Raw genomic sequence first — 27,320 nt, forward strand, 5'->3', positions numbered from 1 at the left:
CATGAATATGGTTAAAAGCCAGTTATGCAATAAGCACTGGTACAGCTAAATATACAGGAGGCTTGTCCTCGAGGAGCCAGGCGCTACTTAGTATCAAAAAGAGAATAAGGTACAAACTAAAACATAAATATTTTGCAGAAAGACAAAGATGTGGGTTATAGAGGGGAAACACACAAAATGGGTCTGAACTAACACCAGGTTTAGACAACTTCCACCATATGGGTTTCAGTAATTATTTCTGAATTGCATCTGCATAAGTGATATTTCACAAGGCCCCTCTACACTTCAGGCTCACCTTTGGAGAAAACACACGGATCTGTATTTGGTAGCGACAGATTGCAGTTACCACACAAAAAGGCCTAATTATGTAACAAACCAAAAGCAGCCTAACCAAGCAATTATTTCTCTTAAGCACCCTGTCCTTCAGATCTTATTAAAGAAAGCAATCATAATTTCTCTCATTTCATGGACCCAGTAACAATTACATGGATGATCTTAACGCTGCAACAGGAATTTACCAAAATCCATTATTGACATGAAAAGCCGCTGGTTCCGACAACCCTTTCTATGGAAGGCCAGTAAGTACGTTCTCTTCCTCAACATCTAGCTGCCTTATTTCTCCAATGTAACTTTTACCCTGAAAAATTACATCCCCAGAATATTCTTTCACAGTTGGGAATGCAATTCCAGTCAACTTAAAAAAAATATATTCTGAAATGTCAGAAATGTCATGAAAGTGGCTGAAGTTATTAACAAAAGGAGATAATCCCACAATCTCCTGCCTACTTCCTACCAGTAATTAGTTACTTGTTGAATATAACTTACGCTGCAAGTAATTTCTGCTATTAATCTGAGAGCTGCCTTGGTTAATCCAACACGAACTTTATCACGTGCACATACACAGGATTTTACAAGGGTAAACTTAGTTATCCACTGATTGCACCAAAAATACATTTTAAGTGCAAAGTCTTCCTGCCAAGAGTGAAATGCATGAGTTTTGAACTTAAAAAGAAAGCAAGAGCAGTAAAAGAAAAAAACCCAACAAACCCATGCTGTTGCACTCTGAGGAACTTTTTCCTATAGATCTTTAGGTATGAAACCATAGCAAAAAGTTTTAACAAACCAGAATTCGAGTCAGATGTAAGAAATTTTGAGGAGGCCTCTCTATATATCCACTCAAAATGCTACCCAGAAGTATGCTGCTGCAAGTGTGTCAGGAACTAGCATTGCTATGTCTGCCCAAACCCTGCGCAAACTGGAGATGAACTGGCAAACCTGAATTCACAGTATGAGAGGAGAAGAAAGGAGTGCTCTGAATTTCGAGGCTTTGTTTTGCAGTCTCAGAGTATATAACGCAAACTCGTCCTCACTGCAGCTCACCCACCCAGCCTTGCTCAAGTGTAAAGCTGCTGCCAGGGCTGGGGACCCGGGAAACGTAGAGGGTAACTCTATGCTAATATTATTGCAGCGTTCTGAATCCTGAAACACCATTACAAAACACACCCTCAAGGCAACTTACTCAAAACTTATCGTCTAACCATGTACACCAACTATAACTCAAAACCATTACTGAGTAGGGCGGGGGAAGACCTCCACAGATTGTACAGCACAGCTTACTACTTTTCCTGGGAAACGACTCGGCATTAAAAAAAATAATAAACTTCGTAATTTACTTATTTAACTTACAATAGACACGTAAACTGAACAAAAAGCTTCACTTCCATGCCATCATTTCAGGCAAAATCTAACTTATTCAAATACATCTTTTAGCATCAGGCAGGAAAACTGCGCAGTTAACATTCCTTTCTCACACTCCCACTGTCTTCCATTTGAAAATGATGTGCAGAATCAGAACAAAAGAATAAAACCAGAGGAGAAAGGCTACTTTTAAAAAAGATACTTGGAGGTGTTTTGACCTGTTCCATCTGATAAAAACAAAGAAGACGGCAAACGTCAAAGGGTGCCATCATACAAAGTGAAGATGAGAAAAATCCCTCTCCTCTTTGCTCACTTTAAGAGTTGTGAATTCTTTCATACGAGGCCGAGGAAAGACAAATAAAAGCCTAACGTTTTCCCTAACTCCTGCTCCAAAATTCAAGCGGAAGTAGAAATAATATCGAAGGAGAACTAAGTATGTTTACTGAGATGAGAAAGGGGATTACACTGAGCAAACGGCAAAACTCGAGTGCACTCAAAGCGCACAAAAACTCATCTGAAAAGCTAAAGTCGCCTCGTAGGAACCAGATTACTTTTATAAAAAGTTTCGGCAGAGCTACACGGAGCGACTGCTGATGTGTTTGCTGGTTTGCGAAGTGGGCGGCCCAGGGATTTTGTAAGCCCGATAAGTGCTCGCAGAGGCAGGACAACATCCTGGAAACTTTTCGACTTGATTTATGCGCGGTCCCTCTCCCCGTGTTTCGACCCCGAGCAGCCGAGGGGCGCGGGCACAACACGGCCCAGCTGCTCCCGGGGCAGGGCGGCAGCTCGGCGGGACACAGGATAGCAGGCACCTCCGCAGCGCGAGCGGCCACGGCCGCGAAGGGCCCCTCGCCAGTGATTCCTTGGAAAGTTGCGAGGGAAGCCCGAGGTGTTCTCGGCCGGCGCGGCCGGTTGACGAAGAGGCCACCGCCGCGCCCCGGCCAGCCCTTACCTGCCGGGCCGAAGCGCCTCTGCCCCGCCGACGACCGGTCCCGGCGCAGCCCCGCGGTGCCCGCCCTCATGGCCGCTGGGGGAGCCGGCCGCGGTGGGTAAGGCGGGGACGCTGCCCCCGCCAGCCCCTGCCTTCCCGGCCGCGGCTCCCGCCGACCACTTGTCACCCTGGGTCCCAGTACAGGTAGGAGCACGTCCCCACTCCGCCGCCCGCCGGGCTGCAGCGAACTTCTCCGAATTTCCCCTTCTCCCGGAGGGGGAGGAAAAAGGTAGGGAGAAAAGAGGAAAGGAATAAATCGGGGAAAAAAAAAAAAAAAAGGCAAAAAGCTGTTTCACACGATCCTTCTCCAAATCCTGGCGGACACAAAGCCAGCGCTGATTCCTCGCTCACCGACTTGGAGAGGAGGAGGGGACGGAGGAAAGGAAAAAAAAAACAAAACAAAACACAACTTTAGGGACAGAAAACAAGCCCCGCGCTACTCGGAGCTTCCGCGCCAGGGGCCGCGGAGCGCTTCTCCGGTGCGGCGCTCCCGGGACGGGGCGATCCCCGCCGCGGCCCGGCCCGGCCCGGCGCGGCGGCGGTAACTTTTCCGCCTCCAGGAAGCTTTTGGTGCAGCCAGAGGCCAAGGCTGCTCGGCGAAGGGGCTACGTCCCCGGCTCGAGGAGATTGCGGGGGAGTAGGGGGTGCGGGAGCGTCGGGGTCCGCAAGGGTGTTGGGAAATCGGGGGTGGCGGAGAGGCAAGAAAGTGGGTGCCCGGGGCTGTTTTCCGCCCCTTTCGGGGGGATGGTGCGGACAGCGTGTGTGGCCGGACGGGCATCCGTCCCGCGGGAGCTCCTGGCTCAGCCACCCCGCAGCAGCCCCACTTTGTTTCCCCGCTCCGCGGGGCGCGGAGAAAGGCGCGGGGGGCGCGGATCCATCTCCCGCAGGCTCAGGATGCCAGACCGCCCCGCAGGGGGAGGGCGGAGGAAAAACATCAAAAAACGGAAAGAGTTTGGAGTTTCGTTGAGAAACAGCCGAAACAAAACACTGAGTTAAAAAAAAATAAAAGCCAAGAACTTGGATCAAAATCCCCGAAGGACACCCCCCCCGCACGTAACTCCAGCAGATCCAGCTGTCCCGCTCCACTGCCCAACGCGGTCCCGTCTCCCCGCAAGGTAAGTTGATCTATTTTGTGTGTGTTTATGTTAAAATGTGCGCGAGGGAGAGAAGAAGAACTCACCATTTCGCTGGGATAACAAGGCCAGATCGGGGTCGGATTGGAAATGCTGAGGCTTCGCCTGCTTTCTCCGCGACATGCTGGCTCAAACATCAGCTGGGGCAGAATAAAAAATTACTAAAAAAAAATCTTCTCAAAATTACGGAAATCGAGCTTCCCCCCCCCAGCCTCCCCAATCCTCCGCGCACCGCGCATGTGTCCTGCTATAATTATGATTATCAATAATGCATTGCGATTAATCATAGAGGGGCTCTTTGAAAGGCGATTGGCACATGGCCAGCTCTATTCAAACCAGCTCGCCTTAATCAATTAGGCGCTGATTTGCTGGAGACCCTTGTCTCTCCGCCGCTCCCACCCAATGAGTCGATCCATGTGGCAGGAGAAGGGGCTGGATTTCCCCAAAGCTGTTTGGATACAGTTTAACCCTCTTAGCAACCAGCTGGGGCTGCATCGCGCCATCCCGGTTACTATAGGAATGTGTCTCCCCTCGCCCCTTCCTCCAGCCCCGACGGGCTCCCCGCGCCTCCCTCCGCCCTCCCGCCGTTTTGGGCTACGTTTTTTTTTTTTCTTCTTCTTTCTTTCCAATATTTAAAAAAAAAAAAAAAAAAAAGCGCGCTTCTTCCCCCGTCTAGCCCCAAGCCCTGACCCGCGGAGGGAGGTGCAGGGTAAGCAATAATCGATTGAGGGGAGGACGCACGAATAAGGGGCGGTCGGCGAGGAGCAGCGGGCCCGAAGGGGCGGCCCTGCACCCCGGCGGTGCTTGGCAAGTGTCTGCGCGGGAGATCCCGCTCCGGGCCCGGCTCCGGTTGCCGCCCGGCTCCGGTTGCCGCTCGGCCCGGTGCACTGCCGCTCGTTCCGTCCCGCTGATGCTGCTGCAAAAAAAGTTTCGGCTGTTTTTGTTTGGTTTGGGTTTTTTTTTTCCCTTCTTGTGCCCGCATTAGCAAATAAAGGTCCATTCTCGCCCTCCCCCAGCTCTTTACCGACCCCCCACCACCCCCCCTTCTCTTTCCATATATCACGGGCCCAAGGGGTGCTGAAAATAGGAAGGGTTTGTTTTTTACCTCACACATTCCCAGGACAATTAAGGGAGCGCCGCTGGGAGCGGCGGGCGGACCAGGCGGCCGCTCCGCCCCCGTCGGCCGCGCCGCGCCAGTTGGCTGCGCCCGGAGTCAATCCGCCCGCCACCGCCCGGGGAAGGCTGGTGCCAGCGGTAGCGGAGCGGGGCGGTGGGCCCCGCTCTGCGCCTTCATCGCCCTTCCCACCCTTACAGGCTTCCTCCCCTTTCTTTTCCTTCCCCGACTGCCTCCGCTCCCCCGCGGCATTGCTCCTGACTTTTGTTTCCCCTTCGGACGCGGGAGCGCTGCGCATCTGCCCGCCGGAGGCAGGTCCAGCCGCGGGAAGGCTGGCAAGGGGTGCGTAGTGGCCGCGATGCCCCGCGCAGGAGCCGCCGGACCGACCGCGCGCACAGACAGAACCGCCACAGGCTCCCGGAGGGGGCCGGCCGAGCTCCGCTCACTCTGCCTCTGGTCTGCGCGACAGGGCGGTCACTGGGGCTGTGCCGGGCAGAGCCACCCCGGTCCGGGCTGTCCCTGTGCCCACGCGCGCCCCCCTGGTCGTGGTTTGTCCTGGTGCTGAGCACTCGGAGTAGCAGAACTGTGCTAGCAGCGCGCTCCTGCCAAGTAATCATGCATCAAACTTGAACGCCCGTCTGTTACTTCCAGAGGAGAAACCTCTTACAAATAAACTTGACGATCTTGCAATGAAAGTGTAGTTGCAGGGAGTCTACAGGCAACACTATTTTTAATTGCTCATATGTCTACCGAAACGCGTACACCGCGAGTGCAGGGCGTGTGTTACCCCTACGCTCACGACCCTCTCTGCTCTCCGCACTCCTCGAGTCACTATGGTCCGTGCACGGAAAGTTTCTATGCAATGAGCCGAGCTGGGAAAAGTGGGAGCGCAGACACTTTCCTCCACCCCGACCCATCTAGTGCTCTCTCCTCCCACTCCCCCCCACTGGATTATTTACTCTTCTGTAGAAGCTACCCCTTTTTCCCATATTAATATTAACAAACTCTCTGTAAAAGCAAGAGGCTGATCAGATACAACTAATTTCAATTTCAAATGAGCCGGTAAAACCTAGAGAGCAAGCGAAAGAAGTGAGAGAAGGGAGAAATCTTGCCGTTCGAGGAGCCGGCTCACTCGCGATTTCTCCTCATTATTAAACGAAAGAGACCGTAAAATGTTTAGCAAGAAGGGTGGAAAAAAAAAATATCAGCCGCAAAAAACCCCAACCAAACAAAAGCATACGAACCGACAAAGCTTCCCAGGTGCCACTCCAGTATTTAGTCAGTGTTGCAAAGCGGTCACTGACGACGCTTTTCATTTCTGCACAGGGCGAGCCCCCTCCCTCCCCGCAGTATTTGGTACAGTAGAATTTGAGAAAAAGACAAACGAAGCTATCAGCGGGGATGATGTTGAAGAATGAATATAATAATGTTGCTATAGGTGGTACTTCACATGACATTATTTTTCACTGAATATTTAAAGCGATGTTTCGGCAGAGATGGATACACTTAGCGCAGCCTGACACTCTCCTTTACTCTAAGACAGTGGGATGGAAACCGAACCTGCGCGTATACAAATGCACACTTTCCTCATAACCAGCCACACGTAAATGACCACAAAAATACCCACGCCGATCTATTTACACCTCTGCGTTTGTAGTTCTAACTGTGCCGAACAGTCCATTAGCTCCCCACGTTTCTAATCTAGCCACTTTCCCAAAATTCTTCTCGTTTGCAATTTCATAACACATTTGTCGATTGACCTTAAGACAAATTTCCCCAGATGAGCAGTACCTTTGGTTCGTGGCTGGAAAAAGACGGCCGTGGACTGGTAATTGAAAAGCAACAACAGCAACAACGAGAAGAAAAACAGTGGATTAAAGAAAAATGAATTAATCTGGAAAAAATAATTTGTATAACTTTCCCCCCCCCCCTCCCCGTTTCTCTTCCCCCTCGCTAGTGTATAAAGCAGCGCCTGGTATTTCATCTAGGGCTGCCTCATTATTTATTGTTTGTTTTCCTCTACTTCACTGGGGGCCGGGCGGGGTGGGGAAACGGTGGGGGCAGAGCAACATTGCTAGGGCTAGAGAAAAATCGGTCTCTATTGCCGTTGATAGCAATACATCAATTAAACGTCATTGTCTCTAATAGAACTTGTGGGAGTTCACAGGCGTAAATAGTCTGATCTTGAGTTTTCCTTCTCGAAGCTCTCAATGACAGTGACAGATATTTTTCCCTCCCTGACACACCTTGGAGATTTCCCGGCCCCTCCCGCCCCCCCCCCCCCCCCCCCCCAGATTATTCTTTTTAATGGAGGTGGGAGGCTTTCCAGTGTGCTTCAATGCAAATCAGCCTGGCTGGAAGACACCCGTAGTGGGGATCGATTTCCAGTTCATTGAGATGAGCACTGAAGGGAGATGGTAAACAGGGGATAATTTGCAGTTCATTCTGCTGAGAGACGATTTCAATGAGATGCAACACACTAGACCGGATTATTGTTATTAAGGTTTGCTAACAAAACCCACAGTTCTATTACGCAGGGGTTAAAAGCTGCACAATCCCCACATAGTTATCATACATCGTTAATAACGATCTGGGGGGGTGGGGATGGGGCAGGGGGAAATCCAATTGATTTCATATTTTCTGTAAGCGTGCAGCCCCGGAGCAGCTCTGCGGACGGAGGGTGCGGGACAAGCCGTTCTGCTGGGGGAAGCACCCCGAGGTCAGCCCAACCTACGGCTCCGCTCCGTCTATGTATTGCCGCAAAGCATTGACAGGAGAAAGCTCTCTCCGTCTAACCGAACCATTCGCATTTCTATGCTGCAGAAATACCCACTTTTCAGTTAACAGGACAAGTTGTTTTGCTGTGTTGCTGGGGTTTTTTCCTTTCTTCCTCGTCGTCTCCTATGTTCCCCTTTTGCCCCCCTCTCACCAAGACCCTCTTTTATTTCAAAGTAAGAAAGATACTGCACAAGAGTTTCAGTGACCTCTCCAACAAATCGTTTTCCAGCTAGCGCAGGTTACATGTATTTTAGAAATGTGTGTAATTAGGGACTTCCAGATGCTGCAGTCAGCTGGGAACTTGGCTTTGTGGTCCGCTGTATAATAAACTTTTGAGACAGTCCTGGGGCGCAGCTACCCAGGGACAGCGGGCACCAGCTATCTGGAATTGTTTGATTATCAATAGCCTGGATCACGCTATTCTATATGGACACTGCAAGACCTGTAACTGTGGGTATGACTACTTTTGTGGTCATGCTGTCAGTTCTCCCCCTCCCCCCCCTCCCTTTTTTTTAAAATTAATTTTCTAACAATAATTGTCCAGGAATTCTGGGACCACCAGAATGAAACTCTTCTCCATTATTACTGACAACTAATAATTGATCATTGCTCACAAACACAAGCTTATAGCCACATAATTGAATCGTAAGCAAAGCGGGTTGAGCCAGAGGAAAAAGAAAAAAACAGGGAAAGAGCCTCCCCCTCTCTCCCCTAAATCCCAGAGAATCGCAGTGATGGGGGACTCCCCCACACCCGAGATAAAAGCGAACATGACTAATGTTATAACCGGCCAAGGTGGGATTATATAATTCAATTCTTTTTATACACATTTGCTGCCTTTTGTTTGACCTGGTGGCTGGCAGATTTTCACACCTAGTTGTCCCTTTTGAGTCTACTGATGAAGATGCTTCTGAAATGATTATCAAGAGATTTACAGCCATCACCACCCACCTATGGGAAAAGTAGTAAAATCAATCTCTCAATCAATCAGACCCCTCTGTGCATATCTTTTTAATCTGCTTTTTTAGTTGTTTTATTACAACACAAGCATTAAATATGTTTGTTTCAAATTTAACACGAATGCCTCTGAACGACTCCATCAATTTACACATAAATCATGAAGTAAACAAGCAGGGTGGAAAGTCCTTTTTTTTTTTTTTTTTTTTTTTGGGAAGAGTGTTAAAAACCAAGGAATAAAAAAATACCAGCAATATCCTATATCAGCATACAGACAACTATTCTATAAGTACAGCACACCAGGCAGAAAAAAAAAAACAACCAACATCCAGAAAGCTAAATACACAGCACTGCAAAAGACTTCTGTTCACTTTTACAAGACTACACAGAGAGCCTAGAAAGTGCTCGTAATTACAAATACTCTCACATCCTAAAGCCTGCCATTATTTCCTCTATTTGCTATATTTTTATTAATAGCAGAATGTTCTATTTCTTATAACAAAATAAATGCCTTTCTTTTAAAAAAAAAAATAAATACCATACACTTCAGTTGTTGGGGGGTTTTTTTGTTTGTTTGGGTTTTTTTTAATATTATTATTAATCCCAAGGTGTCACTCTATCCTTTATAGACTTTTGTTAAGTTCAAGAAATAAGTTAGAGAGTATTTCAGGTAGTCTGCTTGTGTCAGAAATCTTCCCACCAATTTGTAACACAGTAGTCGTCATGTAAGAATGAGTCTAAGATCTATAGAGAGCCAAGAATTTTATGTGATGCTGCGGGAGAAGTTTGCTCTGCAAGCCAAATACCTTTACATCCCAGTGTAATTACTGTTTTGTTTTGGGCTTTTTGTTTGTTTTTTAAAGTGTTGCAGTGTATCCCAGCCTCCACCAGAAAACCAGGATTTTAGAAATGAAGTGACAGAGATTTCTCCAGACATAGATATAAAATTTTAAAAATCTTTCTGGGCTGTAAAGACATCCTCCAAAGACATGTTGTGATGCCTCTCATCACAGAAATATCTGAGTAAAAAAAAGAAAACCAAACCAAAACAATAGACACTGAAATATGTACATTTCAAAAGAGGAGTCATGGAAAAATATATCTGCTATTGAATGATAAGATATAACTGGCTATCAGTCAAAATTTCCTCCAAATATCTTGCCTTAAGAAAAGTGTGTTTCGACAGTAGGAAAACTTCATAGTCATAATTGGTGCGCACCCAGGTAGTTATTCACAAGAATCTTAGTGCCCATTTTTAAACAACTATCATTGCTATGTTGTCTTTATCAAAATGCTATTTAAAATAGTGTAGAATATGGAGGTGGGAGCCATTTAAAAGCAAATGAAGGAGTAGCACTGAGGAATGTGTTTTCCAGGATATTTAAGGGAAAAAAAGGTGTCCTTAAATAAGTGTTCCCTTAGGATTTGCTTACCTTTGAAACAAAATTACACAAAATTCTGTAGTTTGTCAAAATACAAATACAAGGACAACATTTCACATGGCAGTTTTCTCTGAAACAGAACCTACAGATGGATTTCTACATGAGAATCATCTAATGAAGTAAGACCTGTGGTTGTCACAAAAAGATTTTCACTGTCAAATCATATTTACTGAGTGTGCATTTTTATTTACATTTCAAAATTTCATTTTAATTGGGAGCATATGCAGTGATCATTGGATAAAAATGTCACAGAACTCAGGGGAAATGTTGCCTCAAATTTCTTGACTGATACAGTGAATCCAACCACCCCTCTCAATTTCAGGACAAATTTTTGATTTTAATGCAGTGGAGCTATTTGTAAGCACAAACATTTGTTTGCATAATATTGAGGTGCCCTGATTAATATATGGTGTTTACAATGTGAAAATTGTCATAGTCTCTTGCATCAGCACAAAAAGCTTGCTTGGCAGCTGCTACTTAAAATAAAATGCCTCATGGATAATGTTCTGCTTTCCATGCCTGGGCTAAGCAGAGTCCTCACCGTCCACCTTCTGTCCTCAGCTTTGACCGTTCTGTTAATCGAATTGGTCTGCAATGACAGTGTGCAAATCATATCCCTCTGTGTGTAAATATATGTATTCACAGACTTACACACACATTATCTGGATCTTGTGGGGAGCCTGTTTCTTCACGGAGCAATATGATCTCCCAGCCACATTTCTACAGTTCTCTTTTCTTCCCATTAGTGATCATTTAATGTTCAGATGGCAACAGCGGCCATCACCTACTTCAAAAGGTAACAACAGAAGTTTCTGATTTCTCGGAATAATTCTGCAGCAGGGAAGAGGGGGAAGAGTTGAACACTGAGCTCCCAGCCAGATACTGTATCAGTGACAGAGACAGCCTTGTAAACTGCAGCTCCATAAACCCAAGATCATTCAGTTCCCACTTAGAAGATTTCCTTTCCTTCCCTTCCCTAAGAAAAGCTAAAGTCACAAGATTCAAAGAGCAATCCTCAAAAAGAGACTTTAGAAAGACTTTTCCTCACAAATCCAGAAACTATATTTGGATTCAGTGAAATAGTTTTGGACTTTCAAAATGGCTGTACAAACTATTTCTTGAATCTCACCCTGTGTTATATATTCTGTGTTTTGGTCCTTCTTCACAGAACTTCAGATTCCATCTCAAATGGAGTGTCCAGGATTGCAGAGCACTTTTATCCATATGCTGTAAGCAGCTTTCTGCAGTCCAGCTGACTCTCCTCAGGACTGTATACAATCATTAAGCTCTTCTGAGCTCGCTCCTAGTCACTGACACCCTAGAAGACATAAATGAATAAGAATTTAAAGCTTGAGAAATTTTTAGATCATACTAAAGGCGTTTATGGCAAAAAAAAAAATCATACATGTGAAGATAAACATAGGTCCAGTCTGTACTGGTTCAGCAATTCAACAATTATTACATCATGTAAGTACTACAACAGGCAAAGCAACAAGGGGAGAACCATACTTGAATATAAAAGAACATAGTACTTGTATCAAGAGAAGAAGAACTTGTATCAAACACCAGTGCTTACTCTACATCCATTTGCAGAGCTCAAGAATACATCATAAACTCACTTCTGAGACCATGAAGAGCCACTTTTGTCCTCAGAAGTTTGCAATGCTAGTGCCCAGTCCTAAACATCTTTGTTGAAATTCATCCTTGTGTGGGAGGCAGAGCACTGACAAGTCATCATGAGCAGTGTTTCAGTCTAGAGCTGCATATGGGCAAATTTCCAGCAGGCGCTGGTGATAATCAGGTAAGTTGTTTCTGACCACCATCTGTCACTGCCCCTTGCCAGGAAGCCACTGTTCCACCAACTGAGGTGGGGCAGTCGTGGATGGACTCTTCCAGTCCCTGTTGTGCTAGCATTAGCAAAAATGTTTGCATGACTTCCTCTGCCAGCAAGGGATGGAAATGTCCTGTATGGGGCAACAGTGCGTGGTGTGGTAACTTCTTAAGTCATTCCAGCTGTTTGTGAACAGAATACGCATCTAAGCCCCCAGTCTATACAAAGTGATTTCTGAGAGGAGCTGTATTTGTGTGCGTGTGCCAGATCAGGCCCATTACTAACTTCAGATGAGCATAAACAATTGTTACACAGAAAAATGATTTAGAGAAGGCATCACTGACAATGCTTAGGATGTAAATACCATACCTCTAAGTAAGATGTCTCTTGTTAACGTGCATTGACAACTGCATACCTTTGCACTTCTACACATCGTAGGGTGTGAAGTCACTTGCTCTGCCTCTAAAATTTACTCAACCTGGCTTCTTCTGCAGTTGAAGCAGCTTCTGGTTTTATGCTTTATGAAAGCACAAGCAAAGCTATAACATGTAAGAATAACAGTTTAATGAAAACATAGAGCTAAGTGCATTATAAATGCACTGAATTAAGTGGAATTAAACAAAGGATAAACATGGTTCATTTCCTCTTCCCTCGTCAGCACCGTTCTCTCTGACGCTATACATACAATCTCACAGCGCGATAACACTGCTGCACTCACTCTGTTCAAGCAGTATCATTCACTTACTCTTTGTTTCATTCCTAGAATTCTCTAAGAGCAGAATTCAATTTCAGCCAGTGTTGCTCTCCAAGGGCTGCCAGACCTGCTGCTCCTTTGCCCCACTGGTAATGGATTGCTCTAAAGTAGGACAAGACCTGCCTGTGTTCAGTGATGGGAGTCACACTGAGCAGAAGCAATTAGGTAAACTCAGTGCAAAGGTAAAAAGTGAGATGGACGGGAGCCTAATAGGGGAGAGATAGGTAAATCTACATTCAGGGCCAGCACTGCCACCACCTTCACACAGCACGCAGCTGCCTGGGGCTGCAAAATGTTTAGTAACACTTTCTTGTGCTAGTGACTGTGCCTTGTGAGGGGCCTATGTTTAATGTTTTGCCTAGAGCAACAAAATCCTGTAACTGGTACTAGTTGCCATATTCAGAGAAGGCTGCAGGAGTTTGCTAGTGACTTGGAAACCACTCACTGCTTCTGTAAGCAAAACAACTCTGACAGTTTAGGAGTACAGCTCCTTAAACCACCTGTTCCAATCTGCTAATCACAGGTAATCTTGGCTTTCCAAGGGGATTACTCAAAGACTATATAAATACTAAATAGCTAAAGACAAAAACTATTACTGGTAATTTACTTTTTTTTTTTAAATGATAGCACACAATTGTGCAATAATTGTAACCAGTAACGCTCTACAGAAAGTTTTCATGGGATTGACTCTCCTTTCAGAAATGAACTGTTGAATATACTTTGCATACTTTATTATTCAACTTCCTTATTGTCATTCTCATAAAATCAAAGTGATAACTGCTTTGTCTAGAAACAGACAGAATTTAATCTGGAAGAAATATACATAAGTATATTAGCACTGAAAGTGTATCTGCTTAGAGGAGATATGTATCACTACGGGGAATGCAATGTTCTGTGCTTGAAGCATTGGCATATATCTACATGATTACACTAATTTCAGTCTAAAAGATGACATTATGAAATACTGCTTGGAAACACACACATTATAAAGCTAAAAATAAGTATGCTAGAAAATTTGAAATTAATTGAATATATTTTCATTTTATGACAAACCATATTGCAGATGTTTACATTGTATTCAATAAATATGAGCTGGAAACTTTAATGCAACCCCAGATTTTGGTAGGTCCAAGAGTTTGGAAAAATTCAGGTGTCAGTTCAGACTTTGTACCCCTTTGGCGGCCAATCTGAGTCCCTATCTTTGCAGGCAAATCCTCAGAGGTGTGACCATGTGGGCAAGGACAAAGCTGCCTTGGAGGCACTTGCCCTCAGTACTGCAGTGGTCTTGTTGCCTGTGGATCTCATGATCTCAGGATATCCAGGTTTGTGTGTAACACGGGTCATCATCTTAGAAGAATATAATGGACATTTTGTAAAGCATTTCCCTCTGTTTCCCTCCTCCCCCCCCAAAAACCATATGGATATTACTGGATAGTCTATCCCAAGAAAAACTAGTTTTCAATAGATAGCACACAAATTAAGTGGCTCAACTGCAATGCATTCTAGGTTTCTAGGTTGGACCAGATGGCCTTTCTAGTCCAGATTCCCCATTCAACCTGGGCTATAATTCTGTGGCAGAACATCACAGTGTTACATTAGACTATATTATTTACATATTTACTGCTTTATTATATCTTTCAAATAATCAGTATAATTTGGACTTTATTGTGGAAAGAGTGAAACCACTTGACTGACACATCATGGTGAACTAACTGCATTAGAAGCTCTGAGTCTTTTATTTCTTTTTCATTCAGAAAAGGGCAAACAAATCTGAATTTGTTCTGTACAAAATTGCAGTACTGCAGGCTAAAACTTTCCTTCTCAATCTAAAAACTTTCCTTCTCAATTTAAATTCATTTAAAATTGTTATGCTTTACAAACTTCCAAATGGGATTCTAATTGTTGACAGACATTTTACATTACATGTGTCTATCACTTTGATTTAATATGCATTTTCAATGAAATAAAAAAAAAAAATACCTCTAAGGTGGCAATTTACCAGCAATACATTCTGTGAATTTTAGATATAAAAAGTAATCTAGTTTTCAAAGGTTTTTTGTACATGTGAAAATAGCCCTCCAGGAAAAAAAATAATTTTAAAAATGAAAAGCAGAGAACGTCTGTGTGGCTGGATTATCAGAAGCTAAATATCTCCAAGAACATTACTTACTGTTTTAGTCAATCACAGCCATCAGAGGCAAACCAGGTTTTACATTTATGCAGCATTTTTAGTAGTGCACTTCAAAAAGTATTAGCCATGAAAGACAGCAAGTATATTTGGAAACCCCATGTCTGGTTTATTACATCTCATGACCTGATTTAATTTTCTTCTACAGAAAACCCACATTGAAATCTCTGCAAGTAATAGGTACTTCTTGTCAATTTTGATAAGAGACATTTGAAAGGAATTCTAAATGTATTCTCAAAGCTAGCTTTTGTGTGTCCCTAAAAGAGTGGAAACCAGATCTAGAAGAGCATACAAGCCACAAAAGAGACATTTTTTTTAATATGAAGTCTACTTTTGAAATCATCAGACATATAGTTAATAAACAAGCCCTATAGACACCAACAGCACAGCGGGAACAATTCTGCATCTTTTAGTCTGAATTTGTTAGACCAAGTATTATCTACTTTTAAATACCTCCATTTTCTTCACAATGTCATTACAAGCATCTTGACTTTGGCTTATTTTATATAAATATCTTTAGATCATCTTGTTCGAGTGGTCTTGCAGGATGTCCCAAAACCTACACTTGATGGCAAGAATAAACATTCGTTTAACTTCAAAGGCTGCCAGAAAGTGTAGTTATTTTGATTTAGGAGAATCATTTAAATTAATCCCGATGTTTGGTTAGAAAATACGTAATGTAATCCATTTCTGTCTTCAGCTTCAAGTCACCATTGGGGAAAAAAATTGCTTTACTAATGTTTTTATCTTGAAAAACTGGGGGGGAAAAAGAAGATTTAATATATTTTTAAAGAATTCTGTCTTAACGACATTGGGAAACAACTATTATAATACACAACAGTGTACTTATATCTCTGCATAACTGCCATTAATACTAACACACACAACAGAGTTCTTCAGTGGGAGCAGTAAAATCAGATTTTATGTACGTGTATATATATACAAAATATCTTTTTTAACAAAGGAGCCAATTGCTTTTTTTTTTTTTTTAATGGCTTTCTGCCTTAGCACCCCAACTCAGCTAGTACTGTTGTGCTATAGAAAGCTCATTGTCACCTTTGTAACATCTTCCATCTTGCTGAGCCCCTCTTAAAATTGTTGAGAAATTTTAATGTGATAAAGAGTTTGTGTTTTAATTAAATTTTTACTTTAAAATTAATCCACTCCTTAGCTGAAAGAAGTATGTAGACCATACTCTGCTGGAGGCATGAAGAGGAAAAAAATAAAAGGAAAACCTCAACTATTGTAAATCACTGTAATGCCACTGAAGAAAATAGGACTACGTCTATTTAGACTAGCTGAGGTTGTGGCCTGATATTTGTGCTGAAATACTGAGACTATAGCTGAATAAATATTTGTTGAAAGCTGACTGTTAGGGTGCAGAGGGTAGACTGCTCATTAGCAAACAGTTAGGACCCTTGTTTTCACCTTTCTTAAGGAATTTTCCCAATATTTTTTTTTCCCCAGGGAGAATTTTGTCTGAGTAAAGAGTACAGATATGATCCTTCTTACTTGTAGGGATACTGTGTACAGCGAAACAGCAATTTTCATCTGGACTTTTGAACTTGTAATCATCTGACTGTCCTACACTGATTCATGTAATGTACTGTACATGAATGACCAGTAATGTTTACAAAATGAATTAGTTTGACTCCAGCTCTACAGCCAGAAAGTAATCAAAGTGAAGAGCCAAAGTATTTCTGAAATTCCAGCATCCCTAGCTAGAAACTGCATGCTCTGTCTTACTAATCAGGATATTAACGTAAAATGTACATGTTCTATACTGGAGGAAAATTAACAACTGCACTGATTCTGAGCAAAGTACACACATTAACTATTCCACCCCTAGAATGCCCTTTTGTGGTGGGCAAGTCCAATTACAGCATGTGGTAGAGACAAAAATAGCGAAAATGTCTGTCAGTAAGCAATTAACCTACAAGTTGTAGTAGGTGCTTTTTCTTAAACTAAATTCCATTTAACATTTTATTTTGTGTCTTCCAAAGCCACTACATGCATTCATAGGCATATATTCAGGAATCTTCTTATGCAAATATTTTTAGTAGGGTTATTCATAACTGGTCACTAAAGTCTTGGAAGCTCTAGTTTATTTTCTCACTAACCACCTTAATTCAAGCATTCAGCAGCAGCAGAACTATCTTCAAAAGAATCTCATCCTATGAAACCTGTCAGCTTTTGTTAGAGTTAATGTAAAAATTATTATGAAATAAACCAATGCTATTTAACCATTTTCTTTGGCACAGTCTAAAACTCAAATTGGATCATTGAAATTTCCCTCAGAAAACTGGTTTTCTAATCTGAAAAGCACCACTTCGTATAAAGCTGGAGATGTCTCAGAGCCAAATTGTTTGCTCCTGTAAATGGTTAGAGCTCCACAGAGGGAGGATATGAAATAAGGCTCTGTTGATTTTCCAGTAGAGCATCTGAACCACTTCCCCCATTCCTAAGAAGTTAAGGCAGAATGAAAAGATAAATAAACCCTGATTAGCATATGAGCTCTTCATTTAATGTAAATTGCCACAACTCTACTGAATGTCTGACTCAAGCAGAGTTAGAACAGGACTTACCACCAAGAAGATTTTGGTTAGGGCATTTTAATGGTGATTTTATGTGGGTGGGTAAGAACCTGACTCTTCAGCGTTATTCGTGCTGAAAACAAGGAGTGCACAACAGAACTATAGATCAGTAGAAAAATAGATTTTTGCAGGGAGGAAGACTAAAGGGCTCAGTTCTTCCAAAATTAGCAAAATTAGCATTGTGTGTAGCTTGAGTCAAATGACAAACTGCCTGACACCTCCCTATCTATATCATAGCTGCATCCAGTCTGAATGTGCAAATCCAGAGGACTGGTAAAAATCAATAATGTCTGAATAAAACATCTCGGCAGGATGTCTGTAACATTACCTGAAAATCAGAGGTTAAAAAATAGTTAAATTTATCTGTATCATCTTTTAAGTAGTTTAAACGCAAGTCATTATTTTTGTCTTTTGTTGTCTCAGGGTTTCTACAGGAGCACAGAGAATTTCATCAGTGATCTTAGCACACTTTCTAGCATTATGCCTTTGTACTATTGCCTGTCTGTACCCTTATCTGATGTGTTATCAGCTGTATGAAAATTACCATCAGTCCCTTCACCCCAGAGCAAGGGGAAGAATGACAGTGGCTAGTTTGCACACTTGAAATGGTTTATTTGTTGCAATCCTGTACACAAGATGTTTATCAGTAAGCACTAGACAGCCATGCAGAAGAAGGAGCCTTAATTCTGTCTGAGACAGCCTCTTATTGCTATTGATAGTTAGCATCAGTGTCCAGTCTGAGAAATGGAAGTGCTGCAGGCAACTTCAGTCAAGACACCCTATTGATCTACTGCTTCCTTTGCCTCCCTGAAGCTAGAGAAGAAAAATAAAAAGGGGAGGAAATGCTTGCTGTATAAGGAGCAATGCAGCAGTCTATGACTTACCATCGTTCAAAAGGGATGTGTATGTGCATGGATATTCCAGATATTCAGTACCTCAGACAACTGTAAATCACCCAGAGAGTCATGATAAATATAAATGTCAATGTGTTGGAAATGTCCTTTATTATATAAGGGGTGTCACTAGAACTACATTTTTAGCATGGAACATTTTTGCTGCTTTTTATTTTTCATTGACTTATTGTGCTTCTGTTATATCCTGTCTAACACAATCAATCTAAAGCATAATATCTGAGAGTCCTATTCATAAATAATACATATTTGGGTCATTTTCATTTGTATTCTACAATGAAGATTTACAAGCCAGAAACAAAACAAGAAACAATACGAGGAATGCTCTTATTCAGTGGATAAGAATATATTACTGTGATCAATTAATCTGCTTTTCTCTGCATTAGGTGGACATCTTTATGGTACATCCATAAGGGTTTATAACTTAGGAGAGACAGAATCAGCTCTAAGGCTCTAACATAAAATGTCTGTACTCAGAAAAAAGAAACTTTTCCAAAGTTTTTTTTCCAATGGGAAATGTGTTAATTTTGGCAAACTCAATGACAGCTTTCAACATTACATTGCTCTGCCCTATATACTACCTCTCATGTTAAACGAAACAAGAAATTTACTGTGTTATACCATAGCTAAAAGTCAAAATAATAATTCTTGGGATTTCTATAGTGTCACTCATCCAAAGATAGTCACATTCTACTACAAATCATACAAATTCACTCTACAGGAGGGCAAACTGACACACAGAAAATTGCCAGCTCAATTTTTTATCTGCCAGAAGTTAGTAGGCAAAATCAAGTTAAAAAAAAAAAATCTATGTGCATACACATTGCAGCAGCCATCCATAACAAGAAAGACTTAAATCTGTATTAGTATACTGATATCTCATATCAGAAAGTATAGTCACCTGTGCAGTCACCAGCAGAGCTGGTATTCTGATGATGGAACATGTCAGAGGAGCAGCAGTAATGGTCCAGATATTTAAACTTTTGTCTTCATTGAAGGAGAAAAAGTTACGTCTTGGTGAGTAAAAATGAGTCACTGTTACTTTAGGAAGGAAAGCCAGGATGTGCAAGAATTTTGCAGGCAATGTAATCTGGGGAGAAAAAGTTGAGGAGAACAGTGGGAGTGAGAACAAGGCTGGCCATCGTGGCAGATCCCCCTGTTTGCCTCAAGCACTCAGAGGTCCAGGCTGGGCTGTGCTCACTGCTTTGGACTGTGGTCTTCAAAGTGGGTTATTGTATTAGTTTTTCAAGTCTGGAAATTTGCTACAAGCGCATCTCAGATAAAAGTGAAATGAGTTTTGCAACTATGGCAAAAAAGCAATTGTACATTTCATAAGGCATTTTAAACCCCTTTTGAATAGAAAATAAAAATACAGGGGGAAAAGAAAGGCTATATTTCCATTCCCGTTTTTATAGTTTGACGTTGCAGATGTTTCTGGGTCAGAGGTGAACATGTCTTTAGGTGTCAAAAGATGCAATAACCTGAGTCAAAAATGGCCCAATCCCCAGAGCTGTGACTGTTTGCCAGAATATTCCCACCTCAGAAGCTTGCTGGCAGCCATGTGCTCCAGGTGTCTTACACTACACAGACCTGGCAGTCATTTTAATATTTTCCATGCTTATGTAAATGGACTTGATATATGTTCATCAAATGTGGGGAAAACCTGTAGAATTGTGCACCATCTGTTTATAGGCAAAAGGCCTGCTTTGCTGACAACTTAGTGCAAAATCAGAAAAAAGAATGAAAGCAAACACGCTTTTGCTCTGGTTTGGTTTTAGAAATCTAAAGCTTAACATTATATCAAAAACTTAAGAATGTTCAAAGGTTCACTCTGTTTGCAGAGCATTGTCCTTTTCAGATGTCTGAACCCTACCTGATCCCCATGGAGCTCTTAAACCTGTGTTGTGTGGCTACAACCTGCAGCCTAGTGAAACTCTGAGCACATGCAGGATTTGGCAGGACATGGTGAAGGTGTAAGGGGCAAATGGATGACTGCAGTGATGCCCTGGACCAGAAGCCTCAGTGAAATGCTGACAGCGTTTCAACACTTCCAGGTGGCCTCAAATGAGAAACTCAAGATGAAGCAAAAACTAAGAGGGTCATTTAGATAAAGCATCACCTTATTTTATTTAACACCCAGTACTGCATTTGCTTTTTGTTAGAATTAAAGTCAAATTTAATTCAATTAATATGGTGGATACCAATCAAAGTGTCCATCTTTATTGTTTTGGTCTGGTTTGAATGAAACTGCTGGACAGAAGGCAGTTACGTCTGAGGTCCTGAAAGCAGCTATGATATTAAAAAGAAGGCCATAGTCACAATTGTCTTCAGTGTCAGGTGAGAGAAATCAATCAGTCATCAGAAGAGGAATCTGAGACCTTTCTTGTCCTTATGCTTCACATGGAACGTGCACTTATAATTTTGTACAGAGAACTGCTAACCAGACCTGGGAAATTGATACCTGAATATGAGTCAGACATTGTCAGAAGATGATGTCAAAGACTGTTTCAAAAGCATATTTTAATTGTATCTCATTGGGGAGTGAGATCTTTTCTTGGGTGAAAGAGTTAAAGCAGCTGGCAGAGGAGAAAAACATAAGAAGCAAACACCTTGATAAAGCTAATCAAATCCAGACATACGCAATCCAAAATCTCCAGTGGGATTCAAGGTAATCTAAAGGAACACTACAGCATCAAATGCTGTTAAACCATCCAATAGAACCTGAAGAGAAGAGAGAACAAAATCTCTGTGGAGACACGTGCCAGATGCTCAGTGAGTCAGTGGATCCGTATTGAGGTAGGCTGTACTGCTTTACATGGGCTTAACCCTGCCATAATGGCCTAAACCAGATATTTTAACCTTGCCACCTGCACTGTACTAGGGCATAAAAGTTGCAAAAAAGGGTATGGTCAGTTAATTGGGAAAACAGCCAGTTCCCCACAGTTTAATCTACCCCATTTGCAAAATGAGACAAGTTTTATGTGTTTCAATCAGAAAAGTGCAACTCCTCCGGTAATGTGGCTGAGAGATTTACTTTGAAAATCAGGAATCTTATTTCCAAAGTCAGTCTGAGGTTTCCTAGGTTCAGACTAAAATACTTTGCGGGGCCAAAGAAATATTTACGGGGTTCTAGGGAGCAAGGAGTAGATGTGTAGATTGAACATATTTCAAGTCACCCTGGGAGGTCTTTTCTGTTTTATATATTTGTGTCTCCTTAGACAGCCTTTTTTTTTTTTTCCCTTTTTATGTTTTTTTTAATCGTTTTTTTTAATCCTGAGAATTTGAAAGTAACAAAAATTCCAATTTTTTTGCCAGTATTTTTTAGTTGGGTCATTTCCTACATTGAACCAGAGAACCTGTATTACTGCCATCCTTTCCAGAGCATAATTCTTTCCAGTGCATCATATGAAACTATATAGGCAAATTTGGCCCAAGGGCTGCTATTCCTTCTCTGCTAGACTATGAGTTTCTGTATAAAGCAATGGTTTGCTTTATCTGACTTATGACAGTGGGAATCTTGGTAGAATGATGTTATATGTTGTAGAGCTAATGCTAGGTGGAGGCTTGTGGGCAGTTGTAAATTAACCAGCAGCGTTTTACAAATGAGCTCCATAATGAGTAGGTGATTGGAAAATGTGCTATTCCATGCTGGAGATTAACATCCAAATAGGGAAACTGTCACCTAGCCCAGGAATGACAGTAGAAGTTAAAAGAAATATTCAATATTATCAATCATAAAAAAACAAACAAACAAACAAAAACATTCTTACAGCTGCCAAAGGAGCTTAGGAAAATTAATGTGTTTGTGTCAAAAAGACTAAGAACAAGTGAAATAGTAGTACAGTGACTGACAGAATCTTACTTGCCCAGAGAAGTAACACTGGACACCCAGCATAACTAGGCAGGTGCCAAGAGTCCTCTTGTAGATGCTATGGAGCACCTTTCAAATGTAAGACTTTACAATGACCCCCATGCTCTGGTCCCCTCTGTGGTTTCTGTGTTCCTTATTAATCCAGAGAAACCTCCATTGAAGTGTGATGACCTGAAAAGACAGGAGCTGAAGAATCAATGTTTTAAGTAAAACAGCAATTATAAAAAGATCTACAGCTCCTTCCATGTAATCAGGTAAATTACTAGGAGTGGCATAAAGCACCTAAACTGGAGAAAGAGTGGAGAAAGGAGGAGTGGGGGGGGGTTCCCTTGGGAGATACACAATATGATGCTCAGTCTGCATAGAGGGCAAAAGGTTAAGTGAAAATGAGATGAAGGAATGATCAGATATAGTCAGATCAGAGACAGTTAAATAAAGGAATGTGCTAACCTAAGATAAATGTGAAGAAGTGTGGCTGTGTTGAGTGTGTTGGTGTAGCTGCTCCTCAGCAGTTCAGGAGACAAGAGAGGTTCCCAATCCACGTCAGTCCTAGCTGAAGCACTTTCCAGCAAAAAACCCCAGAGGGATTAGGACTCTGATTTAAGATTCTTCTATGCTATTTCAATAATGTAAAAGAATATGAAAGTGCTTCTAATTACATCTACACTTTTTGCAGGTCTGTTTTTACTGCTGGTGTGGTATAAATCTTCCTTAGTGATGAGAAAGTCAGGCCTCTGCCATCTGTGTGTTTGGACAATGAGAAAGGTGCTGTTTAAAGTATATGAAAAGAGAAGTACTGAGAATTACTTGAAAGCTACAAACTTTGTTGGTTGACTAACATTTCTGTGGGCCAAAGAGCTCTATTTAGAACAGGTTGCCATAACAACAATCAACCTCTGGTTAAAAGAGATGCACAATCTATCAAACAAATGCTTGGAACACAGTTTATGTAAAACTTCATCAAATAGTTTGGTGTATCTCCATTCTTAGCCTATTCAGCAAAAATGATCCAGGGTTACAGACAACTGAGAAAAGCTCAAGAAGTATCTGTACTGACCGAGTGTAGAAATGACTGCAAGAATTTTGTCCAAATGCCTTTGGTGGCTTACAGTATTCAAATGTTTCAAAGAATAGCCTTACATTGCTAAACCCCAAGACAAAAGTTCAAATTCTTAGACACACAATGTAGAGGTAAGTACTTTTTGAGTTTCCTCAGGAGCTTAATTAATATATACAATTAGACCTGGGGATTAGGAAATATGAGCTTTAACTCATCTGCTAGATGCTGATACCTGGGGAATATACAAATTATATTTCTCAAAATAAGTTTTGGTGCTCTCAACAGTTTTGGTGTTACAACTCTCTGAGAGGTGAAATTGTCGTCACTTCACAGAGAGTTTAGTTAACCATAGAATTAACTAAATCTGGCTGAACTTCTTATCTTTAAGACTAACAGATCCCAAATGCATTTACGTCAACCCTAAGTTACAGCGAAAGAAGTGTGAGCCTCTAAATGAGGAGTTTCAAATGAAAGAGGTGGTTGAAGCATTTTGACCCCATTCAATCAAGGTCAGTTTTCCTCTGAATTATACCTGCTTCCTTGTCTAGCATTTAAGATACCTTCCAAGTGTCTATCGACAGACTTAGTAAGTGGCATACGACAATGAAGAAGAAAGCAAGCTGCTCACAAAACTCACCCTTTCCCCATGTGATAAAAAGCAGAGTTTCAGAGGAAGACACAAAAGAGTGTTTGGGTCCCAGCTGTATGTACCTATGGGAAAGAAGTGGTGAAAAGAGGTCAGCAGCTCCAGGAAACAGCAACGGGAGTGAAAAGCACAGATCAGCTTTCTGAGCTAGCAAATGATGGATGGCTAAATGCCAACTGAGAGAGCAGTGCAGACAATTGAGTTTGTATTGTTGCAATTATTAAAGGTTATTTTACTTTTAATTTTTTGTGGTAGGTGTTCTTACTTCTTCCTCACAGAAACCTTTGATTTTCACTTGCTAGATACTCAGATGCACTTGTCATACCCAAAAGGTGATTTTAGTTCTTGGATGCCAGGAAACCTTTCCAGTGATCAAAACACAGCTGCATGGGCTTGCTCGATCTCTTAATGGGTGCCACAACTCTGGGGTATGTCTGTCTATACCTGTGAAAATAGATATAATTAATATAACAGATATCATATGTATATGCAAATCCAGATGGTAAAAGATGACTTATAGTAGGACGAGGTTTTCATTTGCCATACCAAATCAAGATACCCAAAACCCTTAATCAAGCATATACAATCTGCACCAGGACTACTGCTGCCACAGTGACATCAGCATCACTTTAATCTATTTTATTTCATATTGAGCTTGTTTTTCAATCTTAAGAAAAACAATTTTAAAAGCATACTTGAATTAGTTTTTTCCAGGCTGTCACCTCTCTGCAGCCTTTAAAATGCTCTTTCTACTATTTCCCACAAGTTGCTTGGACATAGGATGTCAGACCTTAGGACAACATGAATTGCTATTCAGTACACTGATCTTGGGTATTAAAGCAACAAATGTGCAGCTTCCTAGTTGTTTTATATAAAATGCTTTCAGCATGAGACAGGGAACAGAATATTTTCTTATAGATAACCTTTTTATCCATTACAGAAACGCATACCATCCCGGTTATTAACAAATAACAGGGAGAGACAATATCTTCAGTATGCTTTATTATATTAATACATTTTGTATTACAATTTTATCTTCTTCAGTTTGACATTTATTTCCCCTGTAATGAGTCAAAATGCCTAGCCAAGAGCTCTTGACTTGAAGCACATTCTTAACATCAACATATTAACTGTCACATTCAGGCTAATAGGCTTAACTTGTCTGTTGGAGATCTTTGTCAAGTGAGACCCAAACCCTCCAATTTAGAAAAAAATTGATGTAAATGGAAACTTCCACTCCAGTAGCATTGGAAAGACAATGATGCTGCTTCATCACCATATGAACATTCAGTATTCTGGTCTTGCTCCAAAATATCTTTATCTGTGATAAGTGCCTCTTCTTGTAATAGATACTGAACAAAAAGTAGTTTAACAGAGATTTTGAAATCTTGATTTGCAACAGTTAGCCAATTCTGAACCCTTCATTTTATTTCCTTTTGTATGATGAGGGCAAATAATTATTGTAGCTTTCACCATGAGCTCAAGCTTTATATTTCAGCAGATCAAGCTTGAGTGCATGCGGATAGCTATAACATTTTTTTAAAAGATATTCCAAAGCTAACTGTAAGTAAATTAATGCAAAACTGAGAGCACATTTTTTTATAATCTTGGGTAATTCCAAGCGAGTTTCAAAGGACTCAGGTTCCTCTCAGGAATCTAGATTAAAGAAATGCAGGCTTCTAATATTCTTTAATTCTCACTCTTAAATTATATTATCATGGCTCACATTACCAATGCAAGGGAAAGGATAAAGAACATATACTGTTGATGTAATCTATTTTTAAGAATAATTTTAGAATCAGAGTCCTCACTAATTATGTCTGTTTTAAAAGAAGGAGATAAATCTGGCATTTAGACAAAAGTCCCATCATTTTCCTGCTTCTTAATCCAAAACAACCCTGCAGGATTTGGAGTTTCTGAAAAAACAACGGTGACAGACTTTCTCTATCCCACCCCCATTATAGGAGAGCAGTACATGCAGTGGTTGAAATTCTCTGTGGATTTGATCTAGTGTCATTGCTGACCAAAGGGCTATTTCTACCTTTCTCAGGGACACTGAGCCAAAGCTCAGTGCTCACGGGAGCATGTCTCTGAAGGTTGGACGTAACTCTCAGTGTCAGGGAAACTGAATGTACTCTTGAAGACTGGCTTCACCAATGTGTTTCTATATTCAAGCTGTCTTTTCATGGTTAGGATATTTCTGGCTTCTAACTCTTTTCTTGTGAAACATGCTTCCTTGTTTGCATGTATGAGGAAGTGAGAGACAAAAAAATATAAATTCTTTTAAGAGTGAATGCCACGTGAGATATTTCCATCTGTCTGCCTGATCTGGCATTTTCAATTCAATTTCTCAGTTTCTCCTGACGAGCAATCCATCCTTTCTGAGTAATATGCACTGTTTAAGTGCTGGACATATGCTACAATAACAAAAATTACAAATAATTGTGCTAATGGGATAAATAACACCAATTAGTTGGTACGATGATGTTTCCACGACAAACTCCAGGTTTATGGAGTTGCTCATTTTTAAACCTAAAAGCTTTTTGATATTTGTCAAGAAGGAGTGTGACTTGACCATCTCAATTAATAAACCTGACTAAATGCATATGTGCACGTGTCATGGATTGTGCTCCTACTTAAATCGAAATTTCAATCAACATCTAGTGCAAAACTAAGTTTAGGCTTAACTGTAAAGACTTAGTTATAATAAAGCATATTTCCTGATAAATAATCATGCACTAATTTATTTGTCTATTTCCCGAGGAAACTTTAAAGAATAGAAGTGTTGGTGTGCACATGTACTTTGTTATACATTGTCACATCAAACACTGCTTCAGGACAGACAGCACTTCAGCCTGTTCTTAACTCCAGGCTTATTAATCTCAGTCATCAAATACAATGGATTTATGGACATGTCTAAATTTAAGAAACATTTAGAATAGAAATGTTTTACTGAACTGAGAATTAAACTGAGGCATACTCTTGTTCAATTACAGAGGACAGAGCTTCTTGGTGAAGGAATATGTAGGTCCATGCAAGGAGCTAAAACATTTAGTGTCACATAGTACTTCTGGAACTGCATATCAACTGCATATCTAGGAATCTTATTCTAACTATTTCCGTACTAAGTTTTCCCTCCCAGCACTGTAACAGGTATTACAGTAATACTGAACAACAGAAATTAATTAGTATGACTTGAAAAAGCTTTACATATACTTAAAATGCAAACTTCCCCTGCTAAGACCAACAGTTCAATCAGCTAACTGTTCTTTTTTTTTTTTCCCCTCTCATTTTGTGTGTGATTTTCTTCATTTCTACATCACATTTTGACTGTAGAAAGAAAGAAATTAAA

General features: G+C 41.4%; 1 protein-coding gene across 1 annotated transcript in view; it reads right to left on the reverse strand.

Annotated features, from left to right (window-relative positions):
* SALL1 (spalt like transcription factor 1) overlaps positions 1-3,945 on the reverse strand; it is a 13,503-nt gene extending 9,558 nt beyond the window's left edge. Inside the window, exon 1 of the mRNA XM_054389631.1 lies at positions 3,870-3,945. Within this exon, the coding sequence (XP_054245606.1) occupies positions 3,870-3,945 (76 nt within the window). The remainder of the gene's footprint in view (positions 1-3,869) is intronic.
* Positions 3,946-27,320: the final 23,375 nt, after the last annotated feature.

This window comes from Indicator indicator, chromosome 19 (assembly GCF_027791375.1).
Source record: "Indicator indicator isolate 239-I01 chromosome 19, UM_Iind_1.1, whole genome shotgun sequence".
Taxonomy (NCBI): Eukaryota; Metazoa; Chordata; class Aves; order Piciformes; family Indicatoridae; genus Indicator; species Indicator indicator.